Source organism: Phalaenopsis equestris, unplaced genomic scaffold (assembly GCF_001263595.1).
Source record: "Phalaenopsis equestris unplaced genomic scaffold, ASM126359v1 Scaffold000224, whole genome shotgun sequence".
Classification (NCBI taxonomy): Eukaryota; Viridiplantae; Streptophyta; class Magnoliopsida; order Asparagales; family Orchidaceae; genus Phalaenopsis; species Phalaenopsis equestris.
Window position 1 is genome coordinate 2,620,826 of NW_018164666.1, and position 22,874 is coordinate 2,643,699.

Here is a 22,874-nt window from a genome sequence, read left to right on the forward strand (position 1 = left end):
TTGACATTATTAAGACATTCAAGTACTCATAAAATCACATTTGATCAACGGATTCACTCCGGGCCATCTAATGGAGTCGTATTGATTCATCCATTTTGTATTTACAGAGAACGTCATTCCCAAAATCTACAAATAATTCCATTCTCTTTCATGAGAGGGAGTTGGACTTGGAGAAAAACGTTGAAGGAGCTCCAAGCTATTGAGGGTTCTTAAGCTTCACCACCGTCTACCACTGCCGTCACGGCCACCCAATCACCACTGCTCGGTCACCACCTTTATAGTCGTCGAACCGCTGTAGTTTAGCCACCACAGTCAAACCACTGTTATCTGATAATTGTTGTCATCGCTGTCAAACCACCATCATCAAACATCCGTCTGACAACCACTATTGTCATCGGTGGACCATCGTCGTTTGATCTATGTTATCTGTCGTTTGGTCAAACCACTATTGTCGTTGCCCGCCCACCATCGTCGCCCGCCCACCATCGTCACCCTCATGCCATCGTTGCCCGCCCACCACCGTCACCGAACCTCAACTATCGGACAACTACTATGTTGTCACCACAGTCGCCGCCGCTAAACCACCATCATCAACTCACTAATATCGTTAGATCTCTGTTATCCGGCCACTACTATCTCGCCACCAGACCACCATCATCAGGTCATCGCTAACACAATCAGCGGCATTTTAGCATATAAATTATTTGTGCATTTATTGATGCTATTTTTCCTCATGAGTTGAGATTTTTATTTTATTAATTTTCTTAAGCATTTCGTTGATTCCTTGTGCTTGTTTTTAAACGCCAATAATGCAGCCTTCGGAGTTCGTGAAACAACATGACAAAACCTTATCGATGGCCATGCAGATGCTCTCTATTAATTTATCATCGCACTTTGAAAACGGCGTTGCAATACACATAAAATGAATAAATATGATCCGCATAAGCGAAAAAAAAAAAACATTTCCGTGAGCAAATTTTGATTTAATTGTATAGCTATAAGTGAGTTAACAAAGCAAAAAGGAAATCTAATATGGAATGTCATTGGGCCAGACATTGTGTGGTTTTTTGAGCTAAGTGGAAGAGTCACTATCAACTAAAGGCACACAATCATCCTAAGCTTTCCAAACCACTCCACTAGCCAACCTAAAGTAAAGAAGACTATTAGGTCTTCAATAGTCAATTAACTTGAGCTAAACTCAAAAGTTGATAAAAGTTACAGTGAATGGTCTTGGAGCATTAAAACTAACCCAATGAAAAGTCGAGAGCTCAATCAGGATTATCTTAGAGGAAGATTTAAGCTAAATAATAAACTCATTTGATAACTCAAATATCATATTACATTGAAGAGTTTTGGAGCATTAGAACTAACCCATTGGAAAGTTTTGAGTCCACTTAGGACCATCTTTGAGAAAGGTTTAAGCCAAATACTAAAACCATCTGATAACTCAAATATCATATTACATTGAATAGTTTTGGAACTAATCCAATCGAAAGTCATGAGTCCACTTAGGATTATCTTTGAGGAAGGTTAAGGCCAAATAATAAAGTCATCTGATTACTTAAATATGATATGGGATTGTTGACTTGAGGCACTACCGGTGTGGGGACCCCTAAAAGGAAAATAAGCTAAGTCATCTAGGGTCTACAAGGAAGAGCGAGAGTTAAAAGTATGAGTGAAGAGATGTCTATAGATCAGGCTAAACATCATTTGAGAAGCATGAATATCTCTATGATGTCATATTATTCTCTAACAGAGCCCTTTAGTGTTCCTTAAATGGTTCCTAGCCACCGAGTCTAATAATCAATTAAAACAATTATTATGTTTAATTCTTCATGGTGTTCACAATAATTATTCTTAAAGACGAGATTGAAAGAGTCTGTTATTTTCCCTTAATATCGCATAAGATAGATTCATCATTCACTGATTCAATTAAATTCACACTTTTTGTGCCCATTATGATCTAACATTTTATGTACCACTTGATTTATTTTAGGGATATTTATATACATAGCACACAATACTTATACTATGAAGGCGTATAATGTTTAATTTTCAAAAGAAGGTAAGGATCTCTTTAAAAATAAATTTCAACTGAACATTGAACGTGTAAAAGCTCTAAAATCAATATTCAAAACACATCAATCCGACCTCCATTATCGGACAGTGTAAGAACATAGAATGGCGGTAAGACGAGAAATAAATCTCTGGAGGTTTACTCCATGGTTCTTATCAAATTCATTATTTCAATTAAAAGTGAAGAAAAATGAGATATAATTTTATGAAAATGTTACATACATACACACCCCATACTTTTTATGCATTTACAAATTTAACACTTAAATTTTTATATTTTTATATTTATAATAATTTAATATCATAAATCTGCACATGAAAATATGTATTTTACGTTTAAAAAACAATTAACAATTATGTTTTCATGTAATGCTAATGATTTAGGCGCTATCCAAATAAAGATGAAAGTCTATGTGTTAGATTTGTAAATATGCAAAAATAGTGTTGTATTTATGCAATGCCCCAAATTTAATAGAATGATTTAAAATCATCAAAATTATGATATTAATCTTTAGCTTAATTTCTCCCTATACCCTAATTACACAAATCAAGCCAAGCCGAGCAAGATGCTAATTAAGCTTGATTAGGCTTGATTTGGGTTTTCCTAGAGTTTATTCATACTGTGATTAAGAAGCTATAAAAGAATAACTAATGTGAACTTAGCTAATATGGCTTTAATTAACCAAACCTAATAAAATAATTTTATCATATCTTAGTCGAGATTGATCACATATCACTTATCCAATAAACATCGTCTCGAGCATTTTGTTTTAGTCAAGCTACCTATTAAGTCTTAATCAAATTTCTTAACGAGCTTCTTCATAAGCTTTAAATGATATTATTCATTACAATCAAATCTAATAACATATTGATCATACTTATTCAATTTGTTAATCGAGTGCAAACGACTTTTAATCAAACCAGAGTTATCAGTTGATTGCAACTCTTATCAACACGAAAACATATAGCGTCCGGAGTCCGAACGAAAGCTGTGTCCAAACAATAGACACGAGGCACAAAACAAGCAAAGGAAAAAAAGAAAAAGAAAAAAGCACCGACCTCCCAGTACATCGCTTCAAACAGCTTGCCTCCGGACTCCGGACAGAATATTTTCTCTATCAAGATGCCCCCTCAAAGATTTAATTTCCTTAAAATATTAATTATTTTGCAACTTTATTCAAAATGATTAAAAAGATTAATGCATTGAAGTTTAAATGCTTGGTTGTTCCACCAAACACTTTCGTAAATCGTGCAAATAAATGGTGCTTTTAGTCAAAACTTCAATGATAGGATGCTCGAGCTTTGCTTCGAGTAGATCGGCAGAGACAATGGAGTTGGTGGAAGATGTAATTTAATTAATACAATTTTTAAAAACTATTATCAATATGCAAAGATTGAGGTCATGGATGATCGCCAAATGCAATTAATTAATTTATTTTCTGAAAAGAATAAATTAAATTATGCTGTCATCAAGTCAAACTCATAATGTAGTGGTGGTGATTATATGTTGAATAAATAATATCTTGAGCAAAAAATTTTAATTTTTGAATATATTATATAAATAATTTGAGTTAAGATATTTCTTCCTTTTTATTTTAATTTGTATTAAATTGGTTGTTAGTTATTTATCTCTAATTTTATTTTTCTTGTTTTGCTATATTTTTTTGTATTTTTCATAATTTATTATTATTATTTAATTTATATGAGAGTTAAAGTTGTCATCCTCAAGCTAAATAATATATAATGTGATGTAGTTATTTTCTAAAACGAGTTTAAGATCTAATAAAATAAAATATTTTTTATTTTTTTTTTGAGAAGTTAAATAAATCGTTTTATTTTATGAAATTATTTCACTTATATAGTATTGATGTGTGTTAGAATATTCGCGGTGATGGAGTAAAGGATTATTATTTTAGCGTTGCACAAGAATTCAACACACATTCACATTCAGATAAAAAGAAAACAATTAAATAGAAGAAGATACCTCAAATTTTTACTTGAACAAAAACCCTTAAAAGGGGGAAAAATCATCGGCATAGTCAGTTGAAATAACTCACTATGAATGATGTGTACACTGCTCCATTGCTCTTATGAATTATGAATGATAGAATTACAAAGTTGTTTAACCATAATTTGACCGTGGTTCTTGGCCACAACATGTTGTTAGGGTTATTATCGATTATTGTGGAGATAGTTGTATGTCATGAGTGTTCTAGATGGTTGCTCTAGGAGCGTTGATGGGCAAAAGAAGGCATAGTTGGCATTTGCGGGAGCTATGGACCACGTAGGTCGTAGTTGGTCACATAGACCGCAATGGTGGCAGTAATAACGTTTGTAGTCCACGGAGGTCAGAGTCGGGAGCTATATAAGTTGTGGATCACTTAGGTCGTAATTGGTCACATAGGTCGTAGTGGCTACCAGTAATGACGTATGTAGGTCACAGGGGCCGGAGTCAGGAACTGCACGATCAAAGGAACACATAAGTCGTAGTTAATCACATTGGTTAGTGTGACGAGTGGTAATGACTTTCATAGGCTTTGGGGGCTAGAGTCGAGTGCTCCACAAGCTGAGGACCACATATGTCGTTGTGGCGAGTAGTAATGATGTTCGTAGGCCGTAGAAGATGGGAGTCATGAACTGTACAAGTTGAAGATCAAATATGTTGTGATCGTAGTGGTAAGCAGTAGTAACATTTGTAGACCCCGGGGTCCTGAGTCAGAAATTGTAGGAGTTGGGGATCACGTAAGTCATTGTTGATCACATAGATTATAGTGATAGGCAATAGTGAATGGGTTGATCAAGAGGCAGGGGTTGGGAGTTGCAGTTAGAGGAGCAGGAATAAGGAGTACGAGCAGAGCACCGTTTTTCCGAACTCAACAATCGACTCACCCTTTCTTCTTTTGGTCTTCATAAAGCCCTCCACTCTTCCTGCGCCCCATATCTCTGTATCAGCTCGAAAAGGATCTTTCTCGCTCTCTCTCTCTCTCTCCGTCCTCGAGCTGGAATCACACCAAGGCAGTACTTACTGGCCATGCTCCCAATATCTTCCTGCTTCAGCGGATGCGCCTCCGCCGACGCGCCGGCGGCCACGGGACCGAGCATTTCCACTTCCACCTACGAAACTCATCTAGGTTTTGCTTCCCTGACATGGTCCCGTACCCTCCTCGGCATCTCCCTCAACACCTCCGTCCACCTCACCCCATCCCCTCTCCCGATGAGTCCAACAACGACTCCCCCCTCCACTTCAAAATCCACCCCTGGCTCTTCTGGAAACGAAAGGGAACTCGCCGATTCGACTTCAATATCGCCCTCCAGCCCCATACGATCTACATCGCCTGGAACCTAACCCGAGCCCGATTCCCCTCCGCCGGCTCCCCTGAGCCCTCTTCTGGTTTCTTCATCGTCTTCTCCGTTGACGGAGAGATCGTCCTCGTTGCTGGCGATATGTGCGATGAAGCCCACCGGAAGATCAAAGCGAAGCAGCGGTCTCGGACGGTGCTGGTATCGAGGAGGGAGCACGTGGTGCTAAAAGGGAGTGACGGGAGGAGAATGAGAGCGTACCGTTCGTCTCTGAGGATTGCGGGAGCCGATCGGGAGATCGGGATCGAGATCGATGGCGGGATGTCGGTAACCCTGGATGGAAAGAAGATTATCCATGTGCGGCGGGTCCGATGGAAGTTTCGCGGAAGCCAGTGGGTCGAGATCGGCGATGGTGGAGGTAAGATCTTAATCTCCTGGGATCTGCACTCGTGGTTCTTTCCCGTGAGGGAAAACCCTTCCCCTGCTTCTGCGGCAATCTTCGTCTTCTGCATTGAGAGCGAAGAGGTCGAGAATAGGGTTTCTTGTGAGAAGGTGATGGGAATCGCCGACGGCTGCGGGGGTTTGCACAGGGAATGGGTTTTAGGCAGGAATAGGAATTGGAGCAAATGTACTGGCTGCGGAGGAGGAGGAGGTGGAGTTGAAATGATTAAAGTGAGGAAGAAGAGCTTGTTGAAGAAGTGCTCGTCATCTTCGTCGTTTTCATCGGCCTCGTCGGCGGCGAGCTCGTCGGTGGTGGAGTGGTGGAGCTCAGAGGAGGCGGAGATGCGCGGGGTTGACGGTTTTACCCTTGTCGTCTACGCGTGGAAGAGCTAGCTTCGCTGTGGCATTTGGTAATCTGGAAATTTTCATTTTTATATATATTTTTTAAATATTTTTGGGAATGGTCATTTGTATAGCTTGCTATGTTATATTCGGCTTTAAAAAATGAATAATTTATAAAATAAAATTTTAATTTTGGTCACACTTTTCATTATTTTCAATAATTTTGACGATTTGCTTCTTTAGAATATTAGCAATAATATTTTTTTAAATATTTTTAGGAATTATTTGATTAATTTAAAATTAAAAAACTTATTTGAGTCTGGTTGAATGCAGTCAAAAATCTCAGCGTTGAAATTTAAAATCATGCCGTAAAAATTTTAATTAGTTTTTATTATATTAGTGGAATTAATAAATTTTTTTATTTTTAAAAAATGTAAGTAGAGCCGAAAAGTATGACTATCTATTTATTTTTTAATATATTGATTTAAAAATTAATTTAAATGGAGTATTTCGTACGCCCGTGAATGACCCGGCTGTCAGCACGCTTGCTTAAATTGTACATGACTTTTTAAAAAATGAAAATAGTGATCTATCTGCTCCTTGCAAATTATTTTATGATTTTTTTTTTTTTTTTCTTCAGTGGGTCTGCTTTGTTAATTTATTTTGTTTTGCAAAATTAAATAGTTTGTGAGATGATATGTGATTCAAATGTATGTGAAAAGCAAGATTTGTGAAGGTTTATAGTGAATCAGTGATGCTACTTTAAATTTTGAAAGATCTTTGTAAATAGCCAAGTTGTGAGTGTAATTATCGCATAAAAAAACAAATAAATACTAATTTTTGATGAGGCATCAGCAAATTTTTCACGAATGTCGATGTAATTTTTTAAAGAAAAAATGTTTAAATTTTGATTAAAAATTATTCAAAATTTTATGTTCAATAAGCTGGTGGGCTCGACGAGATAGACCCAATGATGATACAATGATATCATCATTGGTCCAATACAAGTGAAATCAATCTCATAACAAGTTGTTTAACCATTTTGGGAAGCTTTTTAGTTTTATAATTGGAAGGTTAGACAAATTTCAAATCTGACAAGTTTAAAGTCAAATCAAACATTTCAGTGAGATGAATCTAACGAGCCCAGGAGCGTTCAATTCTGACATCATTGAAATACTCAATTGTCCATCGAACACCATCATATCACAAGAAACTCTCCCATATTTTATAAATAGAACTCACCCCTCTCTTGAGAGGAGATCTGGACCTGAGTCTAAATAAAGGTTGAGAGAAGGAGCCGAATCACAATGTCGTTTCTGCACGGAAGATCCGACGAACGCTTCCAGTTCTTGTAGTCACCGACCACAGATGACCCCTGCTCGCTGGGCCCAGTCGACCATCATTGGACACCACCTGCTCTTTATAGCAAAATCTATTGCAGAGCTACAATTTGCTTTGCAGAATTCTAGTGTACATCATGAAATACTGAAGTACCCAACATGATAGTATGTTATCCAATATCTCGTGTAGCGACGCACCGCAAAAATAGTTTAACAACGCACCCTCAATACGGTGCAATGAAGCCTCGCATACGGTGCAATGATGCGCCCTACATACGATGTACCGACACATCCCGATGACGATTTATGATTTTTTTGTTAATATTAAATTTTTATATTTTAAATATGTTGGGTTCATTTTATTATTTAAATTGATTTTAATTTAGTTATATTCAATTTGCCCCTTTTTTAGAGATGAATTTTACATGTGTTAAGATGAAGTTCAATTTTGATGAGATTGATTTCAATTTGTTTTATGAGTTCTAATTTCATTGATTTTAGAATTTTATGTTTAAGTTTTAAATTTAATGAATTTGGTTTTAATTTGTTTTTTAAATTTATTTTAATTATGTTCAATTTTATTTAGGATTATCTCTATCATAGTTGAAGGTGAACGCTAAATCAAGTGCGCTCTCAATCAAGTGTGGTCTCTTTAAACCAAAAAAAGAGCTAACAAAAAAGATTGTAAAGAGATTAAAAAGCATCAAAAGAAGACTAAGCCAAAGACCTAAGTCTCTAAGGTCAAATGATAGCTTAAGGACAGTTCTAATTCTATAGGAGTTCAACTTAAGCTTTAATAACCTAACTTCAATCAACTTAACAATATGTCAATGATTTAAATCAAGTATATGAAACTAAAAGTATTAAAGATTTGGTTTGGATTTTTACATTAAGTTTGACCATTCACTGGTCTTCTAGGAAAACCTCTTAGGAAAACTTAAGACCAAGTCCTAAGTTCTAGAGGGAGAAAGAGGAAGAGAAAGATAAACCTTATCTAAAAATGAGGTCAACATGCCTCCATGACCAACTGACGTTATTATAGTCTTCAACTACAATCTATGTGGCTGACACTATTTCAACCATCAACTATAGTATTTATGACCAACTACTACATTTGTAGCAATAATTATGATATTTGTGGCCTGCTATCACTATTATCTTGAAAAATTACATTTATTGTAACACAATGACAACCATTAAATTTGAATGACTATTGTACACCTATAATTATTACTATTTATCTTCATTAATTCAAGAGAAGTGTGATCTCATACACTTATAATCACATAGAGGATTACTTTGCTTCGGGCATACCTCATGATTTTTTCTCATTCCACGATTTTTTCACGTAAAAAAATCTTTATGGCTCTTTTTATTACTCTTCTTTTTTCTTTGAGCGTGCTAAATTTTCATAAAATGTCGAGACATTAAATTATCACTCTGCGTTGTAAATCTTCCGGCACACAAGCCTATCATTTTTATGTCATCCAATTCAACTCCTTATCAATCTTGGTTGAACATTTAAGCCTTATTTTTTTCTTATATTCAACATTTCATCGAACATCGACAACCATGGTATATACTTGTGCAAATATGCCATTAACGTTTCTTAACTAAGCCAAACAAAAAATGTTTAGGTGAATTAAAGCAAACTCCTCATTATTCATGGCAATTTTTTACCTTACTAATAAGTTTAGAGAGGGAGAGAGAAGCTCTTATTATGTGACTAATAATTATTTTTTATTAATTTTTTTAAAAAAATTAAATTATAGATTATTAATAAACTCCATTTGTTATCTTAAAGATATATTATAATTTGATTAATGTTTCAAGGACAAGAAGAAAATACAAATGAGAAGCTGTTATGGATAAGCCAAATCATTTATTTAATGTGACTTGCTTATTCATGCTCTTTCTATTTTTGAATTGTGCACGACCGTTTGTTTTCTTTTGCATGTGGGATATAACATTGGAGGATGAAGTGCATGTGCTAATAGACATGATGAAGGTCAGGCCGACATAGGTCTGTTAATTCTGTTTCAAAATCAAAATTGGTTTGATATTGAGGTTAATTTAGAATCTTTAACTCATGAAGTTAGTTCACAGGCCAATTCGTGATAGGTAGACTTCGATCGAGTAACTTGTGCATAGTCCCCAACTCAATGCATATTAAACCCACATAAAAGCCATATCATGATACCCCATGTTGTACATAAAAGGGGAAGATCATGATTTACACACACAAGTGGTTATAGGAGTCATACAAAAAAATAGCACATGCTTAGCCCCCCACCCCACACACACATTCCAACTATGCAGGACCCTTCGATTTTTCCAGACCCTACGGATATGCATTACCCATCGGCTATACAGGACCCACTGACTATGGAGGCTCACCGGCTTATGAGGGTCCATCATATGATTTACAACGGATAACATCTATTGAAGGGAACTTAGATTTAAATTTTCGGAGCATTCCCATGACTGCGCCTACATCTGATGTAGGGCTATTTTTCGGCTCACCTCCAATTTATATACCACCAGTATCCATGAATGAAGAATTATTTTGTTCCTTAACAAGCCACGAACGACGCAACTAAAGACAATAATGTTGAAGAAGAATTTTAAGACCAATAGTTGCGAGAACGATCATTGCGACCGCTTTCTCGATATACACAAGGTTCATGAGACATTCCACATCGGGGAAGAAGATTATTGTATTATGAAAACATTATCGTATGATAATATTTTATTGTGAAATAATTTTTTAAATTTAATTTATAGTTTATTCTATCATTTTGTTTGCTCATGTGTATTTTTTAATTAATTTGAAACCCTCTAAAGAATAATTAATATAGTATGATTTTATTATTTATTTTAATAATAAGATTATGTGTAATATTTCTAATATTAATATATAATATCATATATTATTAAAATATATATATTAAATAGGAGGGGGCCTTTCCTATTTAAAAGAATTTTAAAAATTCTCCCATCTCAAATGCTCCGGAAATATTTTAGACTGGAAAGGTTTTTGAGTTATACCCTTGAAACCCTTGAGAAGCGCAGAAGGCTCAGCAAGAACTGCAAGCTCCTGGAAGAACTCGACTCCCATGGCTCGCCTCCTCTCCCTAGCACGTAGATCCCTCTACCTGAAAACCCTAGCCCGAACACCTCCGTTCATCTTATCATCTTCTCGATCATATATATCCGAGATGCGCCGCTCCGCCTTCAAGGAAAACCTTCTCCGCATCCTCCGCACCGAGATCACATACGAATCGGAATACCGTCCTCCCCTACCGGTAATTATCCCATAATCTCCAATCCGCCTTTCTATCCTTCGAAAATTTAACTCTTGCCGATACCTATATGTACAATAACGCTTTCTCCAGCCGGCAACGAGCTTCGATTCATTCTCAGTGGAGGATAATCCGGGTGAGCAATGGATTCGGCTGAGGCGTAAGTACGGTGATGCAGAAGACATTAAGATTGACGCCACCATGTTCGACGGAGCTTATCCTCCTAAGAAACCGCCGGCGGATGGAGGGGAGGAGGAACCTCGATTGCACATTAGCGTTATTGTGGAGGTATCCAAAAGCAAGGCTTCGGATTTTTTCCTGCAGTTTGTCTGCTCGGCATGGTCCGATTCTCTCGATGTGGAGAAGGTCTTTCCAGTATCCCGTGGTACCGCGGCGATCAGGCCCTTCATGGGACCTAATTTTAAGTAATGATTTCGTTGTGTTTTTGTTTGTAAAATGCTTATTAGCTTTGGAAGAGAATCTGGCATTGCTATGAGCTAAAAGCTGGGTGGTGGACTGCTAGTCCATCGTTTCTTGGCTCTGCCATTGGGATAACTCAAAAATACAAATTTTATAAACCAGAGAAATACATTATATTGTATCAAACAACTACTTAAATGTTCTGTTTGCATATACAAAATCATATTCTTTCTTTTCTAGTTAAAATTTTGTTGGAATCTTCCAGGGAGTTGGATGATGAGCTTCAGGATGCAATAAGGAGTTACTTGGAGGAGAGAGGGGTGAACGATGAGCTTGCTGAGTTCCTACATGAGTACATGGCAAATAAGGATAAGTTGGAGTTTATTCGTTGGATGAGGAATGTAGAGTCTTATGTGAAGAAGTAGAGTATTTCCTACGCATCAAATCGTCTATAACGGGTTGGTTCAGTCTCACATTTTCTTATATTGTAAGGTTAATTTTTGTTTTGTTAGTTGCTTTTGAGTAATGCTTTTGAAATGTTTACTTTTGAATGGGATATAAATTCTTTGCTTGAATGTGAAGCTAGCATATAGCCTGTGTACATATGACAAACTGTCTTCCTTGTAGTTTCTTTGGAAAAGAATGCGTGTTGGAGTGGGGCATGCATATGCAAATTTTCTAGATGTTATAAGCATAGCAAATTATGAACCCTATTTTTTTGTGGAATATCTCTTTACTTTTTATTTTATTTTAAATCTATACTAAAACAATCTACTGTGGGCAACTTTTTCCTTGCCAAACCATGAAAAAAATTATTAAATAAAAAGCTTTATGTGATTTTTATTGAACTTGATAAGACGTGCAATCAGATATCAGAATACTTGATTTGTTATACATAAAGGAAAAGTACATGCTTTGTGAAAGGTATGTTGAAATTATTTAAGATATGTACTATAAAACATTTTTACTATTGGAAGAAATTCTAGTGTAACCATGCAATTTTCAATCACGATAGGTGCAACCAAGGATCAGCATTAAGTTTTTATCCTTTTGTATTGATGATGTAGATGCTTGCGAAATACATCCACGATGAGGTGTCTTGCTCTATATAATGACATTTTAATCAATGCGGCTTTTATTAAAAAAATTGAATTGTATTGCAGTGGAGAAAAGTTTTATAAGTTAAATTGACTTTGGATTAGTTAAATAATTTTTTAGCGTATGTTGTTATTTTAGTAGTCTTGATATTACCACTTGTTAGCTCCAAATAACTTGAGATAAAATTATAACTAGGAGTGTTAAGTTCTAGATTTTAGATCAGCTACATAGTTGAATGAAGATATAAACTAGGATATAACATCTATGATTTAAGTTGGTGGTTAAAAGAATTTTCAGTAGTACTATATGATTGGAGAATATCATGGAGACTTAAAGATAAATGTTATAAAATTATAAATTTATAAAATATAATTAGAGCATCTATATTGTATGAATATGAGTGTTAGACAATAATTAAGTCATTGGTAGACAAATTAAGTTGATACTTATGATGAGGTGTCTTGCTCTATATAATGACATTTATAGAAAATATAGTGATGCTTGTGAAAGACATTCGCGATGAGGTGTCTTTCTCTATATAATAACATTTTGATCGACACGAATTTTACTAAAAAAAAATTGAATTGTATAGTAGTGGAGAAAAGGTTTATAAGTTAAATTGAATTTGGACTAGTTAAATAATTTTCGAGCGTATGATGTTATTTTATTAGTCTTGATGTTAACATTTATTAGCTCCAAATAACTAGAGATAAAATTATACCTAAGCATGTTAAGTTCTAGATTTTAGATCAGCTACATAGTTGAATGAAGATATAAACTAGGATATAACATCTATGATTTAATTTGGTGGTTAAAAGAAGTTTCAGTAGTACTATATAATTGGAGAATATCATGGAGACTTTGAAGATAAATGTTATAAAATTATTAAATATAATTAGAGCATCTATATTGTATGAATATGAGTGTTAGACAATAATTAAGTCATTGATAGACAAATTAAGTATGATACATATGAAAAATTCATGATAAATGTATGATAAAACTAGGAAGAATAGATTGAAGAATGAATGTATTTAGAGGGATGAAGGTAGTAGCATCAACTGAAGACAAAATTTTGAAATATAAATTAAGGTGACCTTTGGACGTACATTCAATGATTGAAGATGCACCGATTATATATATTGTTATATATAAAATAGATGGGTAAATCAATGGCAACTTCGATGGAAGTTGCGCACAAGGATTTGCATAAAATATGTTCAACACCTCATGGAAAGCACATCATGGACAAAAGGAGATTGTTGGTCCATTAAGCCAACCCGTTTTAATAGAGATAAGGGTAATGATGATGATGCTAATGTATATTTTTTCTCTCCATTTTAAAGCTATTTCATTATTGCGATATAGTAATTGTGTTATTCTTTTTGATTATTGTCCTAATTCCTTATCTATCTTCTTTAAAGAGAGTTAATACAATTTTTTAAATGTTATTGGTGTTGATTTATGCATTTCTAGATTGATGAAATTTTAAAATTGCAAGTTTTCATGTAAGGCATTAACAATTTTTTTGGTAGTAACACAATTTCACTTTTTTTGGAAGTATCTCTCAATGAGTTCAAAAATTAAGGAGCCAAGAACAAAATAACAAAATCACTTTCAGTTGGGCTAATAGAAATAATTTATTTAGAAATATAATTAAGAATTAAATTAATAGGTTTATCAACTTTTGGCAGCGTGCAACGTGATTTTTTAACATTCAAATTCATCAATTATGTTATCAATTTGATAAATTGGCTTATTAACTACAATTGATGTGATTTGTTAGAAGCTCAACCACTTAACGTTCATCTTTAAGAGGTTCTATGAGAAGTTCAAATTCTATTATAATTTAAGCTCATATATAATTGTAGATTTATTTTTTATTTGAGGTTTAGATTCATAGTTGATCATGCTTAAATATTTTTTCAAATTTAAATTTTATTTCTTGCTCAAGCATAAGTTAATACTTATGAATATAATCTAATACTTTTGTTGATTTACACTCATTAGCATCAATTGTTTTTAGTGGGACATCTAGATCTTCAATTAATTCATTTTTTAAATAATCATGAGTATTAAACCTCAATTTCATGACAAAAAAATTTGTTGATAAGATTAGAAACAACTCTGCGTTATTTATAAATTGATTTATGTTAGGCATGGTTGAGAGAGAAGATGATGATTTATGTGTTGGATGCTGGTAAATTCGCGACGGTGAGTTATATATTAACTTTCTAGCATTATATTAAGATTTGACATACACACAAATAATAATAATAATAATAATAATAATACTGATAGGGAGAACAACAAGAGTTTTTACGTGAAAAGCCCAAAAGGGAAAAAATCACAGTGTCTAGTCCAGTTGAAATAATTCTACCATGCCTATGTAAGCTGCAAGACCTTGCCGACACTCAGATAGCCAGAATATTACACAAATGGGGGTTATTGCATGACTTCCGCTATGGGAGTAGTGGAATACATTGTGGAAGTGGCGGTGACCAGGCTGTTGTTAAGGAAGTCCAACTATAGAGATCGGGTGCCAAAAAATATGATGTAAGTGTTGTCAGTATCGACAACCGGATAGTGGTGGTCCAACAACGACGACTACCAAACGACGGTGGTCCGACGTCGACAACCAAACATTCATGTTCTAGTGGTGACAATATTGGTGGTTGAATAGCAATGGCCCGATGATGGTAATGACTAGACAGCGGTGCTACAGCTGTGGCAACGATGATGGCCGAGCAGTGGAGGGTCGATGATGACAGTGGCTGACGACAGTATTTTGATGGTGGTGGAGCTCATGAGCCCTCAAGTGCTTGAAGATCTTTTAGCCCTCTCCTTTAGGTCCAAATTCCCCTTCATAAAAAGAGTAGGGGTCTATTTATAGATTTGGTGAGTGACATTCTTCGTAAATATCACATGAATTTGAACCACTCCATCGGACAATTTAGAGTAATCTCTTTGATTAAATGATGTTTTATGAGTATTTAATAGCCTTAATGATGTTAGTAATAAACGATCTTGAGCTCGTTGTATTTTTCTAGTCGAGATACTTGATTTTATTATAAACATTTTAGATTTGGAGATCATTTGACCTCCCTAAATATATTTAAAAATCTTTTTTTTAAGCTTTAAGCGCTAGATCTGTGCTCACTTGGACTCGAATCGAACTATATTTGATGTTAGCATGCTCGTCATATGAGCACACTTCATTTGAATTGGAGTATGAGTAATTAAATAGTTGGAGCTCATTGAGATTCGTGCTTGATTAAGCCAGTTTTTTGGGGACTTCTTAATATTTAAGAAATGTGATCTATTTCATTTCTCATTTCGTCTTGTTTTGTTTAAATTTTTTTATTGGTTTTGCAAGGTAATCAAAATTGCATGCTTTTGGTAATCTATTAACGAACGATGATAATATGTTTCACTTCTAGTTATACGACCTTAGGCCTGATACTAATTTTATTATCTTTTTAATCACTTGACTATCAAGTCATATCTTACAACTAATGTCCTTTGGTTAAGTAATATAGGAATAACACAGCGTCTCACTTTCTTTTATAAATACTTTCATAAGCAGTTCATCTACTTGTTTTTTATGTTCCACATGCTCATTGGGACTCTTCCTATTAATATGTTACTTAGGTATTAAATATTATTGTTGTTTATAATAATTATAAAAAAGCAAAAAGTCTTACAAAATGAGGGTGAGCAAAGTAAAAGCTACAAGTTATGATGATTTATAATAAATATGATAAAAAAGATGGAGGAAATGAGATATATAAATTATCTAAAGTTTGAAGACAAAGAATCCATAGAATTCAATGAAGTTATATACTTTAGAAGACAGGTTAATATAATCTTTGTTAAAAATAAGGAAATACAAAGAAAAATGGAGTTGTTGTTTTGAAAAATTATTGAATAGGAGTTTTAAGCCATAAAAAATTTTAGTGGAGTAGACTATCATGTAATATTTTTCATGATTTGTATTTGTAATTTGTGAGACATTAATTAATTTAAGTGAATTAAAATAATGAAGATTTTTTTTTAATATAAAAGGCTTAGAATTGGTTGAACAAATACCCAATATATGATATGAAAGTTTAGGGAGATATTAATGATTATCAATTGATATTATCAATAAAGTTTCTTATGTAGTTAGAATTTATTATAGTAAAATGAGAATCTTGATGCATATAATTTTCCAAGTCAAGTTTAGGTGGTGAAAATGGCATTGCATCTCACGAACATTATGTGATAGGATGATATCAGGGCGAATTAAAAGGTAATCTTTACAAACCAGCTAATGATCTTGTGTGGTTTATAAGTAAAAGTGAAACAAGGCAAATAAAAAAAAAATTCTAGACTTGACTTTATTTGTTATCATAAAGTTGAGCATGAATAAGCTCCAGTTTATTAAGTTGCTAAAAATAATTATATAAGGTTTGCATATTTTTTAATTGAATACGAGCCGAACATTAACAAGCTCAATAGATGAATAAAATAATTTGTATGTGTGTGTCTGTGCATGAACATGCACGTGCATGTGTCGTTATTAATGTTCTACTTTTTTGAGAGTTGTATAATTTCATGATATAATTGTTTGGAGGGATAAAGTTTATATTATTATTTATTTTATATTATTATTATTTACTATTAATATTGATCATATTTAAGTGGATGGCTATAATATTCTAAGCTTTTGATTTGAAATCTAATACGAAAAAGAATGATTTCTTTGATTTATATATATGTTTCATCTAAACCAAAATAACCTCATACTTAGCCTGGTGTAATCTTATTAGCGTCCAAGTTTGAATCTCATTCGTAGAAGCTTTTTGGAAATCCGAAAAGTACTTTTGAAAAATTACAAAATGCCAAAAATGTACTCTCAGTTTATTAAAAATAATCCAATTTATTAAAAAACACATATAAACAATTTTTGTTCTCTTTTTAACATTTTTTCTAGTCTAAGAAAAAAAATCGAACTTGCTTTTAAAAATCAATTTTTGGAAGAGAAAGAAGGCTACTGCAATGTATATTCAAGGAAGAAAAGAGTTTATCAAGGATAAATTAAATGGATATAGTAGTTCTAGTTGAATGTACTATGCGAGGATATTTGGTGGCTATAAAATATAAGATAGAAATTCCATGAGAGATATTATATTTAATAGCATTTATTTTATGATCTTGTAATAGTGAATGCATAGCTTAAGCAATGAGATGGACACTTATTTTCAAATGTGAAGTCACCAAATCATAAATAGATCTTTTTTTTCTTATAGTAAATTTTTTTCTTACCAAGATCGCAAAGTGATTTTAAGATTAGAGTAAGAGTTATGAGTATATATCTTTAGAGTATTAAGAAGAAGATTAAGAAGTAATTGTCGGGATGATGTGGTTGAATTTAGATGTTGAGAAATTCTTAATCTTACAATAAAAGTTGCAAATGGTTAAATTGAAAATTTTATTAGACCAATCTTATATGAAATAAGGCAAGTAATTCCTTTAAGAAGATTATTGTGAAAATATTAGGTGTCTAAATATAGAGCCTACATAACAAGACTTGTAGGAGTGATGAAGGACACGGTTATTTCATAAAGCATGTATTCTTTTATAGTGTTGCAAAAGTTTATTATTTTGTAGGCTTATTATGATCCTAAAAAAGCTAAAAAACTTGCATGGATGATAGCGAGCAATGCAAGATATAATTTTGATGATTTGTAATAGGTTTGATATTAAGGAATTAAAGGAGATAATACAAAAAGTTAAGCCTGAAGATAAATAGTTTCTTAGATGTATCAATTTATACACGTTAGAAGCAAAGATAATGGAAACTTAGTTAAAAATGAAGTCATCAAGAGAAAAATTTATGCTATTTTGAAAAATTATTAAATAGGAGTTTTAAGGAAGAAAATTTTTTAGAAGACCATAACAAATGAGATAACAAGGTTTATAGATCGATTTAAAAAGCAGAGCTAACTTTGAACCAAATCATTAAAGATAAAACTTTAAGTCTGACTTAAATGCCTTTTTAGATTTAGAGACTTAATGAGAGATGCAGTAATAGTTTGGTTATCAAATTTGTTTCAGGGGATTTGAACACAAAAGGCTTATTTGGCCGAACACATTATTGGTAAATTTGGCTTTGATAAATCCTAGTCAAATAGGATTTGAGTGGATTTAGTAAATCTCCATCGTAAATTTGCTTGGTTCACCAATTTATAAATCCGATAAGATTGTTGAACTGATTGATTGCAAGTTAAATGATCTGGAGGGTTTAAAGAGATTTGATAAATCATGCTGAAACAAATTTCTTAAATCTTCATCTTATTAAGATTTGATATATTCTAGATTTGAGCCAAGATTTTTCAAATCCTGTTAAATTCATGATTTACATAAGGTTGGATTTAGAAAACTTCCTTACAAAGCATTTTGAAAGGATTTAGGCAAACCAAAACTTAATTAGTAAGTAAAGCTGGTAGTGGAATGGCCTGTATGGCAAATTTATCGGAGAAGAAACATATTCTTGTTTTAGAATTTAAGAATAAAAGATTTGTATAAGATTATATTAATTATAGAGCAAGCAAACTTATGAATCTTCCAATAAAGTTATTTGAGAGAGAGAGAGAGAGTGTGTGTGTGTGTAATGGAATATGAGTTTATAGACAAATTATTCTAGTTTCAAATAATCAAACTGGCTTCGTGCTTGGAAGATTTTATGAAAGCAATTTTTATGTTATGAAAAAAAAGGTATAAAAAACATAAAGAAGAAGCGGAAGATCTAGTACAATGACAATTGCTTTAATTTTGAAGTGTGGGTATCAAAATCTGGTGAGGATGTTAAGAATATGTATGATTGAGCACTAGCTGATATTAGAAGTTGTTATGTATGAAACAAAGAGTACTCAAGTATAGGAGAATTATATTATAGATCAATATTGAGTCTATGCTATTTTTTGTTGCTTTGGGAGATGCTTACTAGTATTTTCAATGTGAGATACCTTGTTTTATGCTTCTCATGGATGATGGTTGTAATTTGTGAGACATTGATTGCATTAAGTGAAAATTAAAAAAAAAATGAATAAAATATTTTGAATTTAAATTACATGGAATTACTAGGTTAAATATTAAATATATGATATGAAAGTTTAATGTCTACATTAACGATTATCAATCAATGTTATTAAATAATAAAAATGATTGCCTAGTTGGAATTTATTGTGCAGAAAATTAAAATATCAATGAGGATATACCTTTAAGAAATAACTGTTAGTGGTTAAAATGCAGACGTACCGTAGAAATATTATGTGATAAGAGGATATCATGATGAAATAAATAAGCAAATAGTAGAGAATAAGGGAAAAATTACATGTGGTTGAATACTCATATTTATCATTGGCAGAAACTTGGCCCAATTTATAGAGGTTTATAAATGGAAAAAATATGGCAAAAAATAAAGGTATCTTAATAAGAAAGGAAATATAAACATTTGCAACATGTTTTTAAATTTAAAAAGCATTATATGTATATGATAAAATTTCATGGAATAGGCTGCATACAACTAACACCTCCTGCATTCCAAACCAATGGAAATTACAACCTTTAATCCATTAATTCTAGCTATTGTCCAGCCAAACCTCTCATTTCATCAGACAGTTTTAGACTGCTTTTCTTTTAGAAAGATAGAAGCCTTTCTTCTCACACATCTTACACCGATCATCCGCATTTGAAAGATTGAGATTTAAAGTAGCTTATCGCTAAATACTTAAAGCCACTTTAAACCTTTAGAATAAAAGAATAAGGATGAGTGGTGTAAAGATGCACAAGGGCAAAGGCTCTTATCCTTCTAAAAGGATTATAGTGTAACACACCAATATATATATTTATATTTATTTATTTATGCAGGCTTAAAGTGCTTTTATGCAAAGCTTTTTTATTAGCTTATCAAAAAAAAAAAAAAAAAAAGATAGAGCTATGTGTAAAAATGAACTCTTCAAATACATCAAAATTTATGTAGTGTAAACCTTTAAAATTGAGAAAATTAATGACTGGTGTTATGGGAATTATAGGAAAGACTATATTTAGTTTTGTAACATCTTGAATAAAAATGAGCTGAAAATAAGGTTCTGATGGATGCAAGGTTCCTTGACAAAGCTATGGATGATTGTAACTTCGGGTGACCCGTTGAGGTAAAGTTCTTTGGATGCAATATAATTTTGCATTGGGAGGCATTTGCAACATGTTTTCACTGGCAAGCTAAGATATTGATGGCATTGATTTGTTTCTTTTAGCAACTTTTCACAAATTTATGATTTTCACAGGTGTTTTCTGCAATACAGCAATGCAAGCAGTAGTATAAGATCAAAGTGAAATATATGGGCATCTAACTGACAAAACTATTTGGTTCAAGGTGTGGCAGAGATCTTTTGTTGGTAAATTGATCATCTGGTTGTGCCAACCGTGATGTAACTTTAACAAAGTAGTACAAGCATCTTTCACAGTTCAAGCTTTTGAAGCAGGGAGTTGGCACCACCTGATACCTCATTGCTTGTATTCCATACATCTCAGTAAAATTATGGCTCCTCAATTCTTACCATTTGCAAATTTCATGAAGAAATTTGCATTACTTGGCAGATTTTGCATGAAACAGCAGAATTATGCCTGTAAAAGAACTGCTTGTTTCTTATGAATCTATTTAGCAATTTATCTCTGATGTTACTTCATCTCCTCTAATGATTTGATTGTGGCACACTTACATGCATTGGTTTGAAAGTTCGAAAAATTACTTAGGTGGCCGATTTATAATTAGCAATCTTTTTGGTGCTCTGCATGTAATTATCCCTTAAATGTTTTCTATTCATGCATCTTTTTCTTGTTGAGGATTACTCTCACATCATTTTCATCAACTTTGTCAAGTGTACTAGAAGTATGTTCAAATCACCGGCTTACTTTGTTATATTATTCCATCCATGCATATAAAATTCGCTAAGGTAAAGCTTAGAACTAGACTAAAATAAAATTTTAATTAGTTATATTAATTATACCTTTATTTATAATTTAATGAGTATTCTCTATCAAACTAAACACCTCACATACTATATATATATATATAAAAAAAAAAATATGTTGAAATACTAATTATCAACATGATTATTATTTTAATTAATATTCTTATTAATAATTATTAGTAAAAGGTATAAATTCGTTGATATTAGAGATGATAATGAATGTGAGAATATATATATGACTAAGAATGAGATGCGAGTTAACAATTCATTATATAGATGACTGACGAAAATCAAAGGGGTGATGAGAGTAATCTAGACTTTAAAATTAAAAATTCAAATGCTATGGACTTGTTATATTCGTATTTAAGTAGGGTGTAATATGAGTGAAAGAGAAGATTAATATTGAGTTTATTTTGATTGTTATGCATTGATATTTTAGTGTTTTATTTTATGTCTTACCTTACTTTGAAAGTTTAATATTTGTATGACCCATCATATATCGTAAGTTGATACTTCTAATTTTATGTAATTTCTTACCTTTTATTTAGTTAGAATGATGTTATATTACATTTTATTTGTTAATAAATTAGAATATTAATATATTATTTTGTCATCACACTTTATAGTTTATGCAGTACTTATCAATTTATGCAAATTTAAGCATGCATATGTAAGGTGGTATAGATGTAAATAAAACTTGAAGTTTAGGTGTCATTTATGTAAATTCATAAGAATTGAGTGGTATGTAAGTAAATATTCTTCTAGCTTATAGTCATCTACCATTTCTCCTTTTGTTTTAATGACATGTTCCATAATCCATTCATTCCTTCACCTTTCGCAACTTGTCATTTCCTGCATCAATTTCGGCTTAATCTTCCTAATCTCTATTAAAAAAACATTAATCACGTATAATTAGTTAGCAGAGCACCCTCTTTGTACACTGCCTGATTGGCAAAATAAGCCAGATGGTCTCTTTACCTCTTTACACAACATTAATCTTTTTCTTAATTCAATTCTTGTCTTTCATACTTTATAATATTTTTTGTTAAGTGTTTGGTTTAGATTATTGCAACCGCAGCAGCTTAAGTCCTTCGTTTGACATTGGCAAGGCTTATCAGGCATTTTGGGTCCCAGTAAATCTGTTTTCACTAAGGATTCATCATGCAAATCTTCATGCTTTTCAAACATTTACCTAACTATGGCCACCAACATATAAAATATATGTATAAGGTTTAATATGTAATTTTGCATAGAAAATAATGTTTCAAAGGGTTATATGTTATCCAAGCATGAAACCATTCTCATATTTGTTGCTGAGGTCACTTTCAGTACAGAAAGATGCATATTTGTCTACTGTTTATGTCCCACTTACACAGAAGCTGATTAGTTTGTGTCTGGAGTATAAAGTCATCATCAAGCATGTTTATCATGTTTATGCCTCTCTTAAGTTCACATTAGTCTCATATGAAGATTTGAGGCATTTATGTAATGACACTACATTGTAAATGAGCCGAGCAAGCTCGTTAACGAGCTGACGA

At 32.9% G+C, this 22,874-nt stretch overlaps 1 protein-coding gene across 2 annotated transcripts; it reads left to right on the forward strand.

The window, feature by feature from the left end:
• Positions 1-5,165: 5,165 nt before the first annotated feature.
• On the forward strand, positions 5,166-21,116 carry LOC110023467 (uncharacterized protein At2g39795, mitochondrial-like). Of its 2 annotated transcripts, XM_020722906.1 has the most exons (4): positions 10,494-10,804; positions 10,895-11,226; positions 11,487-11,679; positions 20,650-21,116. In XM_020722906.1, the coding sequence occupies exons 1-3, from the start codon at positions 10,616-10,618 to the stop codon at positions 11,644-11,646; spliced, it is 681 nt and encodes a 226-aa protein (XP_020578565.1). In that variant the 5' UTR covers positions 10,494-10,615; the 3' UTR covers positions 11,647-11,679; positions 20,650-21,116. The 2 variants fall into 2 exon arrangements, with proteins under 2 accessions (XP_020578564.1, XP_020578565.1); XM_020722905.1 differs by lacking the exons at positions 10,494-10,804; positions 10,895-11,226; positions 20,650-21,116 and adding an exon at positions 5,166-6,227 and having other exon boundaries at positions 11,487-11,562.
• The last annotated feature ends 1,758 nt before the right edge of the window (positions 21,117-22,874 follow it).

What these genes read in the sequence shown, in the direction of transcription:
- LOC110023467 (XM_020722905.1), top strand. Translation starts at nt 5,224, where the DNA reads ATGGTCCCGTACCCTCCTCGGCATCTCCCTCAACACCTCCGTCCACCT.